The sequence below is a fragment of the Schistocerca nitens genome, chromosome 3 (genome assembly GCF_023898315.1).
Source record: "Schistocerca nitens isolate TAMUIC-IGC-003100 chromosome 3, iqSchNite1.1, whole genome shotgun sequence".
NCBI classification, from domain to species: domain Eukaryota; kingdom Metazoa; phylum Arthropoda; class Insecta; order Orthoptera; family Acrididae; genus Schistocerca; species Schistocerca nitens.
This window is the reverse complement of record NC_064616.1, coordinates 454,305,904-454,323,186: the sequence shown is the minus strand read 5'-3', so window position 1 is coordinate 454,323,186 and position 17,283 is coordinate 454,305,904. Positions and strand designations below refer to the sequence as shown.

At 41.9% G+C, this 17,283-nt stretch overlaps 1 protein-coding gene across 1 annotated transcript in view; it reads right to left on the bottom strand.

The window, feature by feature from the left end:
- The window catches only part of LOC126248382 (uncharacterized), a 549,077-nt gene that overhangs the window by 126,541 nt on the left and 405,253 nt on the right, over positions 1-17,283 (bottom strand). The window contains exon 29 of the mRNA XM_049949323.1: positions 9,022-9,108. Within this exon, the coding sequence (XP_049805280.1) occupies positions 9,022-9,108 (87 nt within the window). The remainder of the gene's footprint in view (positions 1-9,021; positions 9,109-17,283) is intronic.

Here is a 17,283-nt window from a genome sequence, read left to right as displayed (position 1 = left end):
CTGAGATTGCTCACTGAGTGGAACAGGTCCAATACTTGCATCTATGCTCTTGCCCCTCCATCAAAGGTTCCAGGCTTTCTGTCCTGCTAGCAGTATCCTTAGGAATTTCCTCTTTGGTCTGGAGCACCTGTCTGAGGGCTGGCATTCCGTTTTTGATCCACTGCAGTTTCAGGTTTTCTCTCTGCTGTGTGCTCCTGCTATAAACTTTCTTAGGTGTTTCCTCTTCGGTTCAGTGTGCCAGGGCAAGCACTGGTGTCTTGCCTTCAGTCCCATGCACCTGCCTGTGCATTGGCATTCCATTTTCAGTCCGGTGCAGTTCTAGGTTTTTCCCTTCATAGTTTCCTTCCATTAGAAGCACCCTGTGACATTCCATCTATGGTTCAGTGCACCTGATGCTCTATGTGGGGTTCGTTTCCCATGTCCACACCTTCAGTTCTGCTTTTTGTAGAGTTCTACTGCTGCTCCCATAGTGTTTTCAGCAACTCCAGTGCAGGATCCCAGGCTCTGCTGAGTCGGTACCCAGTGTCCCGATTCATGTGGTTGTCCATCACCATCACTCTCTTATAACCTTGCCCCACCATCTGGGGGTCTGTGTCAGAACCCTTGTTTCAGTATAGCTCATATTAGGATTGAGTTCCAGGCAGTGCCAGGCAATGGCTGATTTAGGGGCCTGTCTTAGTCGAATGTGTCAGTGATGTTCTTTGTATCTAATGTATATAGTCTTAGTTGTTTAGCCAATGTATGAAATACCACATTTGAAAGGTGCATTATAAATTTTTGGTTTTTGTAGTCCCAGGTCATCTTGCACATTTCCAAGTAGCCCTCTTATTGTGGTAGCTGGACAGAACACACATGGTATTGTGCTTGCTGAGAATCCTGTTGGGGTACAAATAGATCCCGCATAGGACAGGTGTGCCAGCCTTTGTCTTATCTTGCTCTTCTTCTAGATTGTATGGCAGAGTGGCTGGTTGAAGGGCCTTCCGAATATGTTTGGTCATGTCTCCATTCTTGCGTAACACTGATCATAGATTAAATGATGACTGACAACCTCAGCTGCCGACAGGTGGTGTTGTTATACCTCGATGTGGACAGCTGAAAATGTGTGCCCCGACCGGGACTCGAACCCGGGATCTCCTGCTTACATGGCAGACGCTCTATCCATCTGAGCCACCGAGGACACAGATGAATAGCACGACTGCAGGGACTTATCCCTTGCATGCTCCCCGTGCGCGAGTAATGAGTGGGTGAGCAAATGTCTATAAGATACAATACATATGTAGAATTGTGGACAGTTGGGAATGTGGGTCTCACGGGAAGCGTGCAAGGGATAAGTTCCTGCAGTCGTGCTATTCATCTGTGTCCTCGGTGGCTCAGATGGATAGAGCGTCTGCCATGTAAGCAGGAGATCCCGGGTTCGAGTCCCGGTCGGGGCACACATTTTCAGCTGTCCACATCGAGGTATAACAACAACACCTGTCAGCAGCTGAGGTTGTCAGTCATCATTTATTCCAGGGAAAAGCTGCATGGTCATCAACAGTAACTGTTCTTTCGAGAACTAGTTACTGTCTTCGTGTATATACTGATCATAGATGCTCTATTTCTACTTTAAAACTATCTGGGCCTGACAAGGTGTATGCCCTGTGGACCAATGTCTTCAGAATCTCGTTTTTCTGCACTGGGTCATGAGCAATGCTGGCTCACAGGTATAAATAACTGTGCGTTGGTTTTCAATACACAATGCGGCCAAATGAGCGACACGCTCTCCTTTTGACATGTGCATCCAGGAACAGCAACTTGCCACCCTTTTCCAGTTCTATGATGAACTTAGGTTTGTATCTAGCCATCTCTAATGCCTCCTCTTCAAATCTCTCCCTAAACATATTGGCAACCACTGTAGACAGAGTGCTGTCCACAGCTACACCCTCTGTTTGTTCGTAATATTGGCTCCCATACAGAAAATAAATTGATGTCAGTATATGCCTGAAAAGGTAAAACAGAGGTCCAAAGATGTCATGAAGCTTGCTAACAAGTATGTGGCAGCCTCAGACATGGATTTTTATAATAAGGTGGTCTGTGACAGAATTGTTACAGATGCTACATACACCACAATGAACTTATTAACCCCCCACACCTTTGATATTTATCAGAGTACCCTTTTTTTATACTCAGCTTTCTCTTCACATTCAGTAACCTGTAAATTGCTTACAGTTGTCTCTTTAGTTACATTTTTTTGACATATTCAAAAAATGAAGTTGTTTGATACATGAGTGAGACATGCCCATCTTTTTAATTTGATAAATGTCATAAAAATGTTGTTGCACCAATGCTTTCAATTGTTCCGGGCATGCTCTTCGACTTAACCAACATATTTCACAGTAATACGAAGGCTGCCCAGAAGGTAACAGACATTTTCAAACATAAAGTTAACAGTATGAAATAAACAAATTTTATTATATAAATTTTAAAGGTAAACTTTTACACTGGTTTTCTGCATGATTGCCATTCAAATTGAGGCACTTGTCATACCACAGCACATATTTTTCAATAACATCTCTGTAGAAATCTGCTGCCTGCAATTGCAACCTCTCATTCATACTGGCATGCAGTTCGGAGTCAGTATCAAAGCTTCGTGTAGCGAGCCATGTCTTCACTGCTGAGAAGAGGTGATACTCGCTCGGCACCAAATCCAGGCTGTATGGTGGACGATCACAAATCTCCTGTCCAAAACTCTGTAGGACCTCTCAGGTACAATTGGACTGGCCCTATGTGGATGTGCATTGTCAAGAGAAAATAAAACTTTTGTGCTAAGTTTTCCCTGAAATTTGTTTTGTATTGCCCGCATTAACTCTGTAAGTCTTAGACAATACCTCTATGAGTTAATTGTTGTGCCAAATTCCAAGGAAATCAACAAGAATCACTCCCTTTGAGTCCCAAAACAGAGTATCCATGAGCTGTCTTGCTGACAGTATTTGCAAGTACTTCCTTGGTTTCTCAAAAAAATTTGTGGGTCCCCATTCCATTGACTGTCTTTTTGTTTCACAAATGGCATGCTTCACCGAAGTCTCAACCCAATTACCATACAATCGATAACTTTGCTAGAACTTTTCTCGTAATCTGCACAGGAGATCTGTGACGTAGCCAGTCTCTGTATTTTTATTGTCTTTTGTTGGGATAATGAGAACCCACCTAGCACAAAATTTGTGGTTATCAAGCTTCTTCATCACAGTTTCATGCATCAAACTCCATGAAACTGGGGGAAAATATTGTGGAAGTTCCATAATCACGAAATGACAATTTTCACAAATTTTATCATTGCTTTTCATCAGCAGTTTGTCAGTCACAAAGCTAGGCCTACCACTGCGGTCCTGATCATGAAAATTGGTACAACAATTTTTAAAATCAGTGCACCATTGCCTCACTAGGCTTTCACTCATTTTTCCTTTCCCATGCACATCACAGAGATCATGATAAATTTCAGTTGGTTTGCTGTTTTTTGCCAACAAAATCCTAATCACATAACACACCTCACAAATGGTGAGATTTTCTATTGCAGCACACATTTTAACAAGCCACAGAAAACAAAATGGCAGAGTAACTGGCAACATGCTACCACTGCTGGATGCATACTGACTATAGGAACATTATGGCACCAAGACAATGGCTGTAGCACCATCCACTGCTGCAATAGACTAAAAGTCTGTTACTTTCCAGATAGCCCTAAAACACAATGCCTCTGTGCTTTTTGCTCAGTTCGATCAAACACTATTGGAACTGATGGTGTAATAATGCACATGACACAAGAAAATCTACTACTGTACCACCAATATCAACATGAGCTCCATGCTTTCTAATTTATCACAAAGTGTTCATTGTAATTTTTTGCTCTTCCATCATCAACTAATTCTTTGTGCACGCTGCTGCAATACCATTCCATAGTATATTTCCAGTACTGTAAATTATGTGAGTTCCTAATAGAGATTGAGAATTCTGAATCTTCTTTTCAAAGACTCTGATTCCCGTTTATTTTTAAAAACTTGTGACAACAGATCACTAGACAGCCTCTTTTTTTAGCAACAGCCACTGGATCTTTGATCTCCTTAAACACCATGAGAAAATAGCTAGGGATAAACAGTGCTGCCACTATGAGTCTGCCAAAATGAAGAAAGTGGTGTTAAATGAAAAATGCTGCACTAAATGCCAGAAGAAGTAGTGTCATATCGCACAGCTAAATTATTTGTCATGCTGTACCAAGTAGTTCCAAGAAAGGCAGAGCATAGCCAAGATGAACCTAAGGAAGCGAAGGAATACTGAGTAGTGGCAGACAGACTGAGCCCCAGACCACACATGCGATGTTCTGCATGCCGTGGTGAACTCTGACTCATATACTTACCTTGCCCCATGTGTGCCCACAACGCCACCAGGAGGTATTCCGTCTCATGGTGTGCAGTCATCATAATGCTTGGCTCATCAGTGTGTCACTCAGGAATGTAATCAATATAAGGTGCATGAACAATATGAAGAATTCTAACAAGAGGTAGTCCACGAATAAATGCAGAGGAGAGAATGGACAGGTGAAAAAAGAACACTGAAGGTCTCTGCAAGAGGGAGGAACTATAGGCTAATGTGATCGAAGAAGAAATGGGAGTTGACTTGGAAAGCCAGTATTGGAGCCACAGTTGGACAGAGCTTTGGAAAACTTGAGATCAAAAAGGTAGAATGTACAGATAACATCCTTTCACTGATTTTAAAATCACTACGGGAAATGATAACCAAACAACTATTGAGGTTAGTGTGTAGTATATATTAGAATTGAGACCTTCACAAAAATACCATACACACAAAAGTGAAGACAGTGAGGGTGGAACTGTGTGAGAACTATTCCACAATCAGCTTAGCAAATTGTTCACTCAGGATGCTGAAAAGAATAATACACAGAAGAATGGAAGTTCCCCATTGTGAAACACAAAACCACCAGAGAGGCTGTTCTTATATTGTGCTTGATAATGGAAGCAGGACATAAGAAAACCGAGTTACTGTCATAGGATATGTTTAGCTAGAAAAAGTGTTTGTCAATGTAAAATGGTGCACAGGATTTGAAATTCTCAGAAAAACGTGTAAGTTGTAGATAAAGACAAGTAGTATACAACATGTACAGGAACAAAGACGGAACAGTATGGATGAAAGGTCGAGAATAAAGTGCAGATTAAAAAGCATGTAACACAGGGATGCAGTCGGTCACTCCCACTGTGTTCTCAGAGTCTTTGGACATTGAGCAGAAGCAAAGATGTAGGACTGACGCTTGTAGGGATGTGGGAGCAGCTGTTTCAAATGTGGCCCCAGCCGCTTGCACCATGTGAAGTTACTTGGTCCCATGTGACTTCTGTGTGTGCGCCACTTTGGCACTATGGAAGGTTCTGATGCTCCATTAAATCAATATAAAGCAGAACACCATGCCAGTCCCGGCAGTCTGTGATTTCAACTCCTGATGATGGAGTAGACAGATGTCAAAAGCTTGATTGTTCTATTCAAAATGACACAGCTTGTAAACCCAGAAGGTTTTATTGCTCATCCCTACTGTTCAATCAATACATTTAAAAATAATAATGGAAATAAAAGAAAGGTCTAAGTGTGAGACTAAAATTCACGGTGAAAGGATGTCAATGACAAAATTTCCTGATGAAATTGCTATTGTCAGTGAAACTAGGGAAGAATTACAGGGCCAGCTGAATAGAATAAGTGCTCATAAGGCTCTTCGCATTATGAGCACTTATTATTTATTGAGAATAAAGTGAAGAAATATGAAATTAATGAGGAGTAGCAGAATCGAGATTGAGATAAGCTGAACATTAAAACTGAGGTCCACAAAGTAAACAAAATAACGGAATTCTGCTACATTCGATGCAAAATAGCATATGAGGTATGAATGCAGAATATACGTAGCAGACCAACACACTCAAGAAGGCATTCATTGAAGCAAAAATTGGCCAATGACAGAACACTTGATGCCACCATCACAATAAAAATAGCATCATTAGAAAGTGTTAGTGTGAGAGACTTCCATTTTCCTGGATGGGTAAGGAAACATGTACAGTACTGGGTGCAATACAGATCTGATTCATGTATGTCAGTGATGTCTCCTCTCTTACATATTAACGGATAGCACATGAAATGGGTGTGCTTTCAGATCTATATATCACATCTATCTATTCACTATTATATAAAGACAAGTCGCATTTTAAAGTTGTTACCAAACATCTCAAAAAGTTTTTGACCAATTTACTTTAAATTTTTTTCATTATACTCTAATAACTGTTTGGACGGATACAAGCTACACAATTCACAATATGTATGGTATATAAGTATGTGTATACTATATAAATGGGCAAGGTTGTCCACAGCTCGTGATCTAGTGGCTAGTGCTGATGCCTCTGGATCGTGGGGTCCCAGGTTCGATTCCCGGACGGGTTGGGGATTTTTCTGCACTCTGGGACCTAGTGTTTGTGTTGTCCTCATAATTTCATCAACATTCGTGAAAGTGGCAAGACTGAACTGTGTACATATTGGAAATTTGTACGGGTGCTCATCATCATCATTATCATCATCATCATCTGGGAAAAGTTCTTAGCAAATATCTTGAAAAATGCTTCACCGATTTACTTCAAATTATTAAAAAATACTCTAATAAATGTTCAAATGGATATATGCTACATATTTTTAATATATAGGGGATACAACTATGTTTATATTGTAGAAAAGAGATCCATTGTGAGCAAAAATCTCGAAAACTTCCTAACCAGTTTACTTCAAATTTTTACATGACACTCCAATCAACATTTGGACAGACACAGACTACATATTTTTTTTAAGTAGATGTGGTATATAAATATACACTGACTAGCCAGAACATTATGACCACCAACATACTATTAATATAAACCCGTCCAGGTGATAGCACAGTCACTTGGCAAGGAATGACCACTAGTCAGACGCACGTGCAGTGCACACAGTATCAGTGAGCATGCTGTCCATGTGTAGAATGAAGAGGGTACGCAATCTATCCAAGTCTGACTGATGGCAGATTGTGATGGTCCAGAGGCTTGGCACAAGTGTTTCAGAACCCGCATTGTTAGGTGTTTGAGGAGTGCTGTGGTGAGTGTCTTCAACATGTGGCGAAACCAAGATGAAACCACATCCAGACATCACTGGGTTGAGGGGCAACCCATCATCACAGACATCGGATGTTGTAGGCTGGGCAAAGTGGCAAAACAGGACAGGCTGCAAACTGTGGTGGAACTAACATCAAACTTTAATGCTGGGCAGAGTACAAGTTTGTCTGAACACACAGTGCACCAAACACTCCTAAAGATGGGTCTCCGCAGCCGATGACCCATGCACATGCCAATGTTAACACCACATCATCGACAACTACAACTGAAATGGGCACGTGACCATTGGCACTGGACATTGACGCAGTGGCAGAGTGTTGCACAGTCTGATGAATCCAGACACCTTCTCCATCATGCCAATGGGAAAGTGTGAATCGGTCAGCTACCATGGGGAGAGCTCCTTGAAACCTGTACTGCGGGATGGAGACAAACTGGCAGTGGCTCTATTATGCTCTGGTAAACATTCATGTGGGCATCTGTTGGTCCAGTTGAGCTTGTGCAAGGTACCATGTTGACCAAGGAGTATCATACACTGGTTACAGACCACATACATCCATTCAGCACATCCATGTTTCCCAACAGCAGTGCCATTTTTCAATAAGATAATGCACCATGTCACAAGGCCAGGAGTGCGATGGAGTGGTTCAAGGAACACAATGGCAAATTCACACACACACACACACACACACACACACACACACACACACACACACACACACACACACACACACATATATATATATATATATACAACAATATGCTGTTTTGTTTTCTTCCTTGCCATCAGTTTTACAGAAAGCAAAAAGGGTATATTTATTACTTTTTGGCTTATGATCACAGTAGTACTACAGAATCTGAATCCTGAATCATCAGAAACTTTGTAATCCTACCCATTTGCAGATGGAAACTATGTGAAATACTGTCTCTGAAGCTACTATGCTCACAGATCCAGCAGCTGGAGAGATCTCTCTTGTACCCCATATACCAATGATCCAATCTGATTTATGCATTCATTTGAAGTGATTTCAATTCTGAATGAAAGTTTCATTTGCAGTAACAGTAAACATGCTCATGGTCATACAGAGGGGTAAGGGAGGTGAAATAAACGAGCACAAAGAGGGTGGAGGAGATGTACAGAGGGGGAGGGGGGGTGCATCAGCAAATGGGGGAGGAGCTGATGTATAGAGAGTGGGAAGGGAGGAGATGGACAAAAAGAAGGGGGAGGAAGATATGGGCAGGAGGGGGGAGCTGGGAAGTAGTTTAGGTGGTGGTGGTGGTTAGTGTTTAACGTCCCGTCGACAACGAGGTCATTAGAGACGGAGCGCAAGCTCGGGTTAGGGAAGGATTGGGAAGGAAATCGGCCGTGCCCTTTCAAAGGAACCATCCCGGCATTTGCCTGAAACGATTTAGGGAAATCACGGAAAACCTAAATCCAGATGGCCGGAGACGGGATTGAACCGTCGTCCTCCCGAATGCAGTAGTTTAGGATGTATATTGAATTACCATACATATTTATCAATTGCGAAGCATGGCCGGGTTTGCTCGTGATGTAATAAAATTCAACTGTTTATTAACAAACCAGAGCAAGTCATTAAATGATTAAGTGCATGAATTTCTGTATTTCAGGGACTTCTGTGTGCTTGGTGTGGATGGGAAAGACAACAGTCTGAAGGTAATATAAACAGTGATACTAATGATTGTGTATGAGTCTTTAGCATAAATCTTACATTTAAATGTGTTTTACTTAAATGAGATAGGCTAATGAATCTAGTATAAGCAATCCAAGTTAAGAAACAAATAGTCAAATGAGAGCCCTTTTTATATAAAACAGCATGTAAGTTATAACAATACTCACAATGTATTCATCTGAAATTACAGTTTCTTGCAGATCTCTCTCAATGGTAGCATCTGGGTTCCGTATTTCTGGTGGACAATCAGTTTCCTGGAACAAAGTAACACAAATTTGCAGCTGAGAAATATATATGAATATAAAATGTGTGTAAATTTACAGAGTTGTCTACAACATTCTCGCCAACAGAGTATCCAGAACAAAGAGGTACATATGCCAAGTATTGACATCATCAATGCAACAGGATGTTTCTGTCACAAGGCTAATATGCAATTTAATATGCAAGTATTGAAAATATATGACAAACATCTGGTCAGTACCATCTCAATATCAACCCATACTCTTGAAAAAACATTCACATCAAGTGTAGTAGATGTACATTATGAATTCATATTTTGATTTTAAATAACATAAGTTTCTCTTTTAAAGATGTTACGTTTCTGATGTGACAGTTTAAAAATTTATATCACATAAAACTTCAATACACAGATTAGATGCCAATGTAAGTGGACACAGATTAAAAACAAATTTGGTATGTTTATCACTGCATTACGACAGTATTATTGGAAAGACAGACTGCTACTCACCATATAGAGGTGGTGTTGACTTGCAGACAGGCACAACAAGAAGACAGCTATACACTTAAACTTTCAGCCAAAAGGCCTCCTCCTGAAGTGTAAAACACACATTCGCATGAGCACAACTCACACACACATAAAGCTGGAGACAGTGATCATGTGTGTCTGAGAAGTCTTTCTGTTGTGCCTGTCTGCGACTCAGTGTCTACCCTTTTAATAATACTGTCATTATTCCATCCTGGACTTTTTATTGTTTGATTATTACTGTATTATTCCTGAGGGCCTGTGCCAGTTGTTGATCCTCAGATTTTCTGTTGCACGTAACATGACTTCTGGCACTTGGAACACTTAATAAGTGCAAAAAATTAGAAATCACACTGCACTTTAGTTTCTACATTAAATCATTGGTGGGTCCATCCCATACGGAAGACGCAGTTTACAAGGTGGAAAAAAATGTTTACGATGACATTTTCTTCTCAAGCCACTTTACCTCATTTATGAATAACTAAAAATAATGATGTTTTAGTTTTCAAAAGTCTGAAATTAAAGTTTTAGTACAGGAGACATAGCAGTTTTAGTACAGGAGACATAGCAGTTTTCCCCAGTTTTACACACATTCACTTGTTGTAAAATCTATCTTGCAGTCAATGAGACAATGAATGAGCTCTGATAATCCACTGCCAGTATGCATACTCAAATAACAGACTGGATTGCTACTATCGACCATAAAATGTTTATGAGCAGTGTTTTGGATTTGGTCTTTCACATTACCTATGACCACCAGATCATTTCCGTCATGACTAGCACAACTCGGTGAGGACTTAGTATTGGACTGTTATTTTATTCATTAAGATGCTGTAGCTTTAGCCTCATTTCCTGTTTTGTTTAAATGCAGACAACCTGAAGATATTCAAACAACGAAACCACTCACAACACAATAAATGTGTAATAACACAGATGGGGTGATTTTTATTAATCATTAACAGTATCAGCAGTGCCACACTGGAAGGGACTGGGTTTCTAAAAATCCAGGATCAGAGAAAATTCATTATACAAGATCTGCAGCTTCACTTTAGCACAATGTAGTCTGCCTATCAGGCACTCTCTCTTTTTCCTGCCCAGGAAATAAGGTGAATTACACTACCTACTACACCTTAGTGTACAACTTTCTGTCTCATACATATGTGGTTATTACATGTTGCTCAGTCAGATTACTTTCCATTATATTGTATTTCACAAGTTATATTTACTCTTAGTTTGGTGCAGTCTACACAAAAACATTTGTTAAAAGTATGTGAATTTTCTGTATCTAAACAAAAGTATAACTAACAGGAAAGTTGCACACCCACTTGTTAAGTACACTGTACTTTACCATAGCTCTGATTTTTACAGTTGCCTCAATCCATCTGAATTTGATCTACAACATCAGATCATCTAAATCGCGAATTGGTATCACCCTTTTCCCATAATCAACTTTATGTGTATCTTCACTGACTATTGTTCTCTGCATATTCTTATGTCTCTCTTCAGCTCTTCAGTTTTATTTTTTTTCATTCTGTCATGATTTTATTTTCCCATTTTAGCAGTGCCATTTTTATCTATTAGTCCACTTAATTTTAACTATGATATAAATGGATCAGAAAAAGTTTTGCACTGCTTGCAAATCTGCAACTGCACGTTGCTTGGAGCTAAAAGAATAAGTTTTATAACATAAACATCGTTACTGTAAAATAAAAACAAAACAATAACCAAATCAAAGACAGTCTGCACAGAGGTGTACATCTTTGCACATATGTGATGTCAAAATCCACTGCTGGGTAACATTCAATAGAGTACTGTGTCAACCCTTGCACTGTAACATGCTTGGATCTTCCTTGGCATGTGACACACAAGGTGGTCAAGACAACGCCACACAAGCAATGTTGCACTTTTCAACAGTAAGCTTTCTTAGGTCATCCAGTGTGTGAGGAGAGTTTCTGCAATGTCATACTTCAAGTTTCCAACAGGTCCTTAGTATGCTCAGTATGGACCATGACAGCAGATACCATAGGCAATGCCATTTAGTTCATTAATGTCTCCTGAAGAATAGTGTTGATGATGTGTGCACATTGCACTTGTGCTTTACTGACTTGAAAGATGAACCCATCACAAAAATTCTGATTGTACAGCTCAAATTACCCTCAACAGTAATAATAGGCTTGTAACATCTCTACATGACATTTGCTTAAAACGCAACAGACCCACCTCCTTTTTGAACATATGGGCCTGCATGCTTGAGATATGTATTGGTATTTATACTCCAATTAAAATTACTTTGTGACTGACAGATTGCAATGGTGGGGGCTCCCCGAAACACTTCATAAGGTGTTGCACATATCTACAAAACAGACAACACAGAGAGAGTGTAGCACTCAAGAAAGAACTACGACTGGATGGTGGCTGACCGCTACCACTCAACTCACTGATATCTCAATCACAAAGTAATTTTAATCAGAGTGTAGACATCTCTATGAATGTATAGGATGATCTTGAGCCATCAGATCAACTCAACTTGTCCATAGCAAGAACCCAGCACCACTGATTCAGCTTCCATTGCAGGTGTTCCCTTGCCCAATTTCTCCACACACCAAGCTGCTGGAGGTTTTGTACTGTTGTTCATAATCAGTGCATACACGCAAAATTTATTAAGTGGAGGCGGTTGCATACTGTCTAGGTAGAAATACCCCTCTCTGATCCCTGCAAGAAGGTAGCACACAGTTTGTAGCATCATTCTCAAGATATTTATGACCCATAATTTGCAGGGAGTGACCATCAATTTAGGTCACTGAACATGGGCAACCACTACAAGGCAGTGTTAATGTTCTGTGTCTCACAATAGCAGCTGAACATTCAAAATGCCAATTTGGTGAGCAACTTACCTTGCTGGCAATCCCAGACTAAGCTTGAAATTGCCCTTCAAGAACTTTCAGTGTACCATTCTAAAACCCCTAAGTGGAGAGACAGTGTGCTTGACCAAACAGCAATGAGAAAGCAGGTTTACTTCTATCTGCAACACATAGGTGGCTGTATGCAGCAATTTTCGAATATAAACTAAGCAAGCCATCAGGGTGCTATTAAAATTTTAGAAGTTTACTTTTCCACTTCATTTTTTATGTTTTTAGCTTCACATGTCCTCGGTGCACTATCCTAGTGTCATACTAAATTTCCAAGTTAACAGCACTCTTGTATATTCTTGCTATTCCTTTCTACCTCTTTCTCAGTTTTCTGCTGTGCTTGCCACTTCCACTTCCTTCCTTCTGCAAACATTTCTTCACTTAGTCTTTTCTGTTCTGCTGCTCCATTGGTACACTCATCCCAGTTGTTATCTGATGGAAATTCTTCCTATTGAAAAGTTAGACTGAATACACTTATGGTGAGGGATTATTGGCAACAGAAACAGACTGAATCTTCAGGATCTCTTACCACACTTTGCTGTAACAGGATATGTATTATGGAGTGGGTTAATGTACCTTCACAGAACTATGATGGTTATTCAAGTCCAGTGCACTCTTACAACCCTTAGTGGGTAAAAAGAGAACTACAGCTTCTGTCTACAAATGCATTCAGATGCTGTCTTCTGATCTAAAGAACAGAGAATCTGAGTTCTTAATATGATGCTAACTAAATTGATTCACCTACAATCTGTATTTTAAAAAGAAAGGTTATTCTGAAAGTATGATTTGGTTATCTCATGTTGAAATATACCCAAAATAACTTACCAACGTGGAGGATAACAACTTCAAAATAGTATCACATTCCCCTCGTGAACTCCCTTTCATTCAAAAGAGAGATAATTTAATTTGAAGAGTATAGTAAAACAAATTGGCATTATAAATATCTCCTGTCACAGACAGTTAGTCAAAAATCTACTGTAGTGACAGTTCTGCTCTACATAGCTACAGAGTGGCAGTCATTCATATCTGCCATTACAAAAGGTAGTAAATCTCCTCTTCGTGAAATCTTCTCGGGTGATCAGCCGAGTAAAGGCGTCGTCTTCTCGCAACGTTTCGAAGGGTTTCGTACCCATCATCTTCAAGCGAAGTGTCGAGATGCTGTGTTGCGCGGTCCTATAAAGGCTCCTGGACCAGTGACTGATTCCGGGCGCCGACCAATCAGGTACCTGCAGAATCGGCCGCCGCGCCAGTGGTGGGGGGTTTGCGGCGCGGACCGGGCGTCGAGTCCCTGCCGGTTCCAAATACGTCTGTGGCCGCTACCGTCTTCGTGCCGGAGCGTTCTCTTCTAATTTTAGTTATTGCGGGATTCCACGCTGTACTGAGTTGGAAACCAGTGTCTCGATTGATCAGGTTGCTGTTCAACCGAATTTCTACAGCCTCTTTGAAAACTGAATCCCAAAATCCTTTAGCGTCACACAGCTTCTTCGTACCCTCAAAGAGGAAGGTGTGTCCTTCGTTAAGGCTATGTTCCGCTACCGCCGATTTTTCTGTCTGACCAAGGCGTACATTTCTAATGTGTTCCGAGCGCCTCTGCGTGATGCAGCGCTGCGTTTGTCCGATGTATTTCGTACCACATTCACATTCAATACTGTATACGCCCGGAGTCTGCAGTCCTAGGTGGTCTTTGACTGAGCCAAGTATGTCCTTAATTTTACTTGGGGCATGAAAAATTGTCTTGATGTTGTGTTTCTCCAGAATGCGGGCAATCTTGGCTGTTGGCGGTCCCGCGTATGGTAGAAATGTCAGGCGTCTGGTCTCATCTTCTTCTTCTGGTGTGTCTACCTTCCTGCTCTTGTGTAGGGCGCGCGAGATCTGCGTCTCATTATAACCGTTGCTGCGGAAGGTCTTCCTTAGGTGTTGTAACTCTGCAGGTAGGCTGTCATCATCACAGATAGACTTGGCCCTGTGCACAAGTGTGTTAAGCACTGAGTTGCGTTGTGCTGGGTGGTGGCAACTCTGTGCATGAAGGTATAAATCCGTATGTGTCTTCTTCCTATACACAGCGTGACCCAAGGTGCCATCAGGGTGCCTCTTGATTAGAATGTCAAGGAAGGGCAGGCTTCCGTTTTCTTCCACCTCCATGGTGAATTGTATGTTGCTGTGTATGCTGTTGAGATGTCGCAGGAAGTCTTGCAGGTTCTCTCTGCCATGTGGCCACACGACAAAAGTGTCATCCACATATCTGTAAAAGGCTTTAGGTTTCAATGGGGCGGTGTCCAGGGCTATGTCTTCAAAGTGCTCCATGTAAAGATTAGCGATGCCTGGAGCTAAGGGGGACCCCATGGCTACACCATCCACTTGTTCATAAAATTTGCCTCCACACTTGAAGTAGGTGTTTGTTAACACATGCCGGAACAGCTTTATTGTGTCCTCACTAAAGCGTGTTTCGAGCAGCGCTAGGGAGTCTTCCAGCGGTACTCGTGTGAAGAGTGAGGTGACGTCAAAGCTGACAAGAAGATCTTCTTTATCCAGGCGAAAGCCTTGTAGTACCTTCACAAACTCCGCCGAGTTCTTGACATGGTGCTCACAGTGACCCACGATCGGTTTGAGCAGTTGTGCTAGGTACTTGGCTAAACCATATGTCAGTGAGTTGATGGTGCTCACTATGGGTCGCAATGGAACTCCGTCTTTGTGGATCTTAGGGAGCCCATATAGCCGTGGTGGTGCCGGTGCTCTGGGGTACAGCTTCCTGATGACGTCCTTTTCCAGTCCAGCGTCATTGAGCAAGGCGATGGTCTTGCGAGTCACGGAAGCTGTCGTGTCCTTGTCCAGTTGCTTGTAGGCAGTATCTTGTAGCAGTGAGTTTATCTTCTGCCAATAATCTTCTTTCCTCAGTATCACCGTGGCATTGCCTTTGTCAGCAGCTAGAACGACAGTGTCCTCATCCTCACGTAGGGCCTTAAGAGCCTTCCATTCAGCAGACGTTATGTTGTTCTTGGGCATTTTTGCCTTCTCCAGGACCCTGCACGTCTCTCTCCTAACTTCCTCAGCTGCCTCCGTAGGGAGGCCGCGCACGGCTTGCTCGATGCTGCTGATAATATCTCGCTTAGGTAGTGTCCTGGGTACTGGAGCAAAGTTAAGTCCTCTCGACAGCACTGATATTGTGGTCTCGTCCAGTTCTTTGCCTGCCAGATTGATGACAGTCTTGGCATTGGTTGTGTGGTCGGCATGTTGCCGGGCTCCAGACAGTCTGGTGAACTTGCCACATTGTTTTTCCGTGGCTTTTCTCTTGTGGATCTCACTGCTTGCATATGTGTTTCCGTCGATCCACTCCCATGTGTGTGGTGGGAGATAGGATGCCAATCGAAGGTGTTGAGTAAGCAGCATCCTTGCGTTCTTATCTAACTCCTGCCTGGTGACCCGTATGTGTTCGCGCACCAGGGCCCCACCGGCTCGTTGTAGTATGCGTCTGGATCTTGTTGTGCTAACAGGGTGTCGCAAGTTGGCAAATTTCGGCAACACTTCTTTATCTCGACACCGTTGTAAGAAGGCCAGTCTGCTAAGCAGCTTGCCCGTCTTGAGTCGTAGTTTCTGTAGCATCTGGTAGCTGCGATGGATATCCTACCCGTAGAGGTATGTTAAATGTGATTTGAGACTTTCTCGGCGTATTCCATTCGTGAAATCTTCTCAGGTGATCAGCCGAGTAAAGGCGTCGTCTTCTCGCAACGTTTCGAAGGGTTTCGTACCCATCATCTTCAAGCGAAGTGTCGAGATGCTGTGTTGCGCGGTCCTATAAAGGCTCCTGGACCAGTGACTGATTCCGGGCGCCGACCAATCAGGTACCTGCGGAATCGGCCGCCGCGCCAGTGGTGGGGGGTTTGCGGCGCGGACCGGGCGTCGAGTCCCTGCCGGTTCCAAATACGTCTGTGGCCGCTACCGTCTTCGTGCCGGAGCGTTCTCTTCTAATTTTAGTTATTGCGGGATTCCACGCTGTACTGAGTTGGAAACCAGTGTCTTGATTGATCAGGTTGCTGTTCAACCGAATTTCTACAGCCTCTTTGAAAACTGAATCCCAAAATCCTTTAGCGTCACACAGCTTCTTCGTACCCTCAAAGAGGGTCCAGGAGCCTTTATAGGACCGCGCAACACAGCATCTCGACACTTCGCTTGAAGATGATGGATACGAAACCCTTCGAAACGTTGCGAGAAGACGACGCCTTTACTCGGCTGATCACCCGAGAAGATTTCACGAATGAAATACGCCGAGAAAGTCTCAAATCACATTTAAATCTCCTCTTGTTATCTCAAAGGCACACTCACATTTCACACACCAGTGTACAGTGCAAGTTTCCAAGTTGTATCACTGAATATAAGAATTGAATATCATAAAAAAATCTCACTATCAGTTAATTTTTTGACGTATAAAACAGCAACTACAGCTGACTTTGAAATTGGAACAAGTCAGTTCTTCAGATCATGAAGAGTAATGGTTGGAAGTGAAAAAAATGCCTTGTCTTTTGTGTATCCTTACAAATAAAAATAACTTGAAAAGTCACAAATTAATGAACATAGTATTTCATCCATCTATAGCAATTCATTATCCAGGAATATTGTTAACAAATTAATGTTGGGCATCCAAGTTGGAAAAATAAGCAGTTTTGATATGATTGTTACAGAAATGAATATTCAGCCAAAGCATTTTCTGCGAGCCTTTTCTTGCTTACTGGCCAGTTGAAGACCAACTCCCAATAATTTTA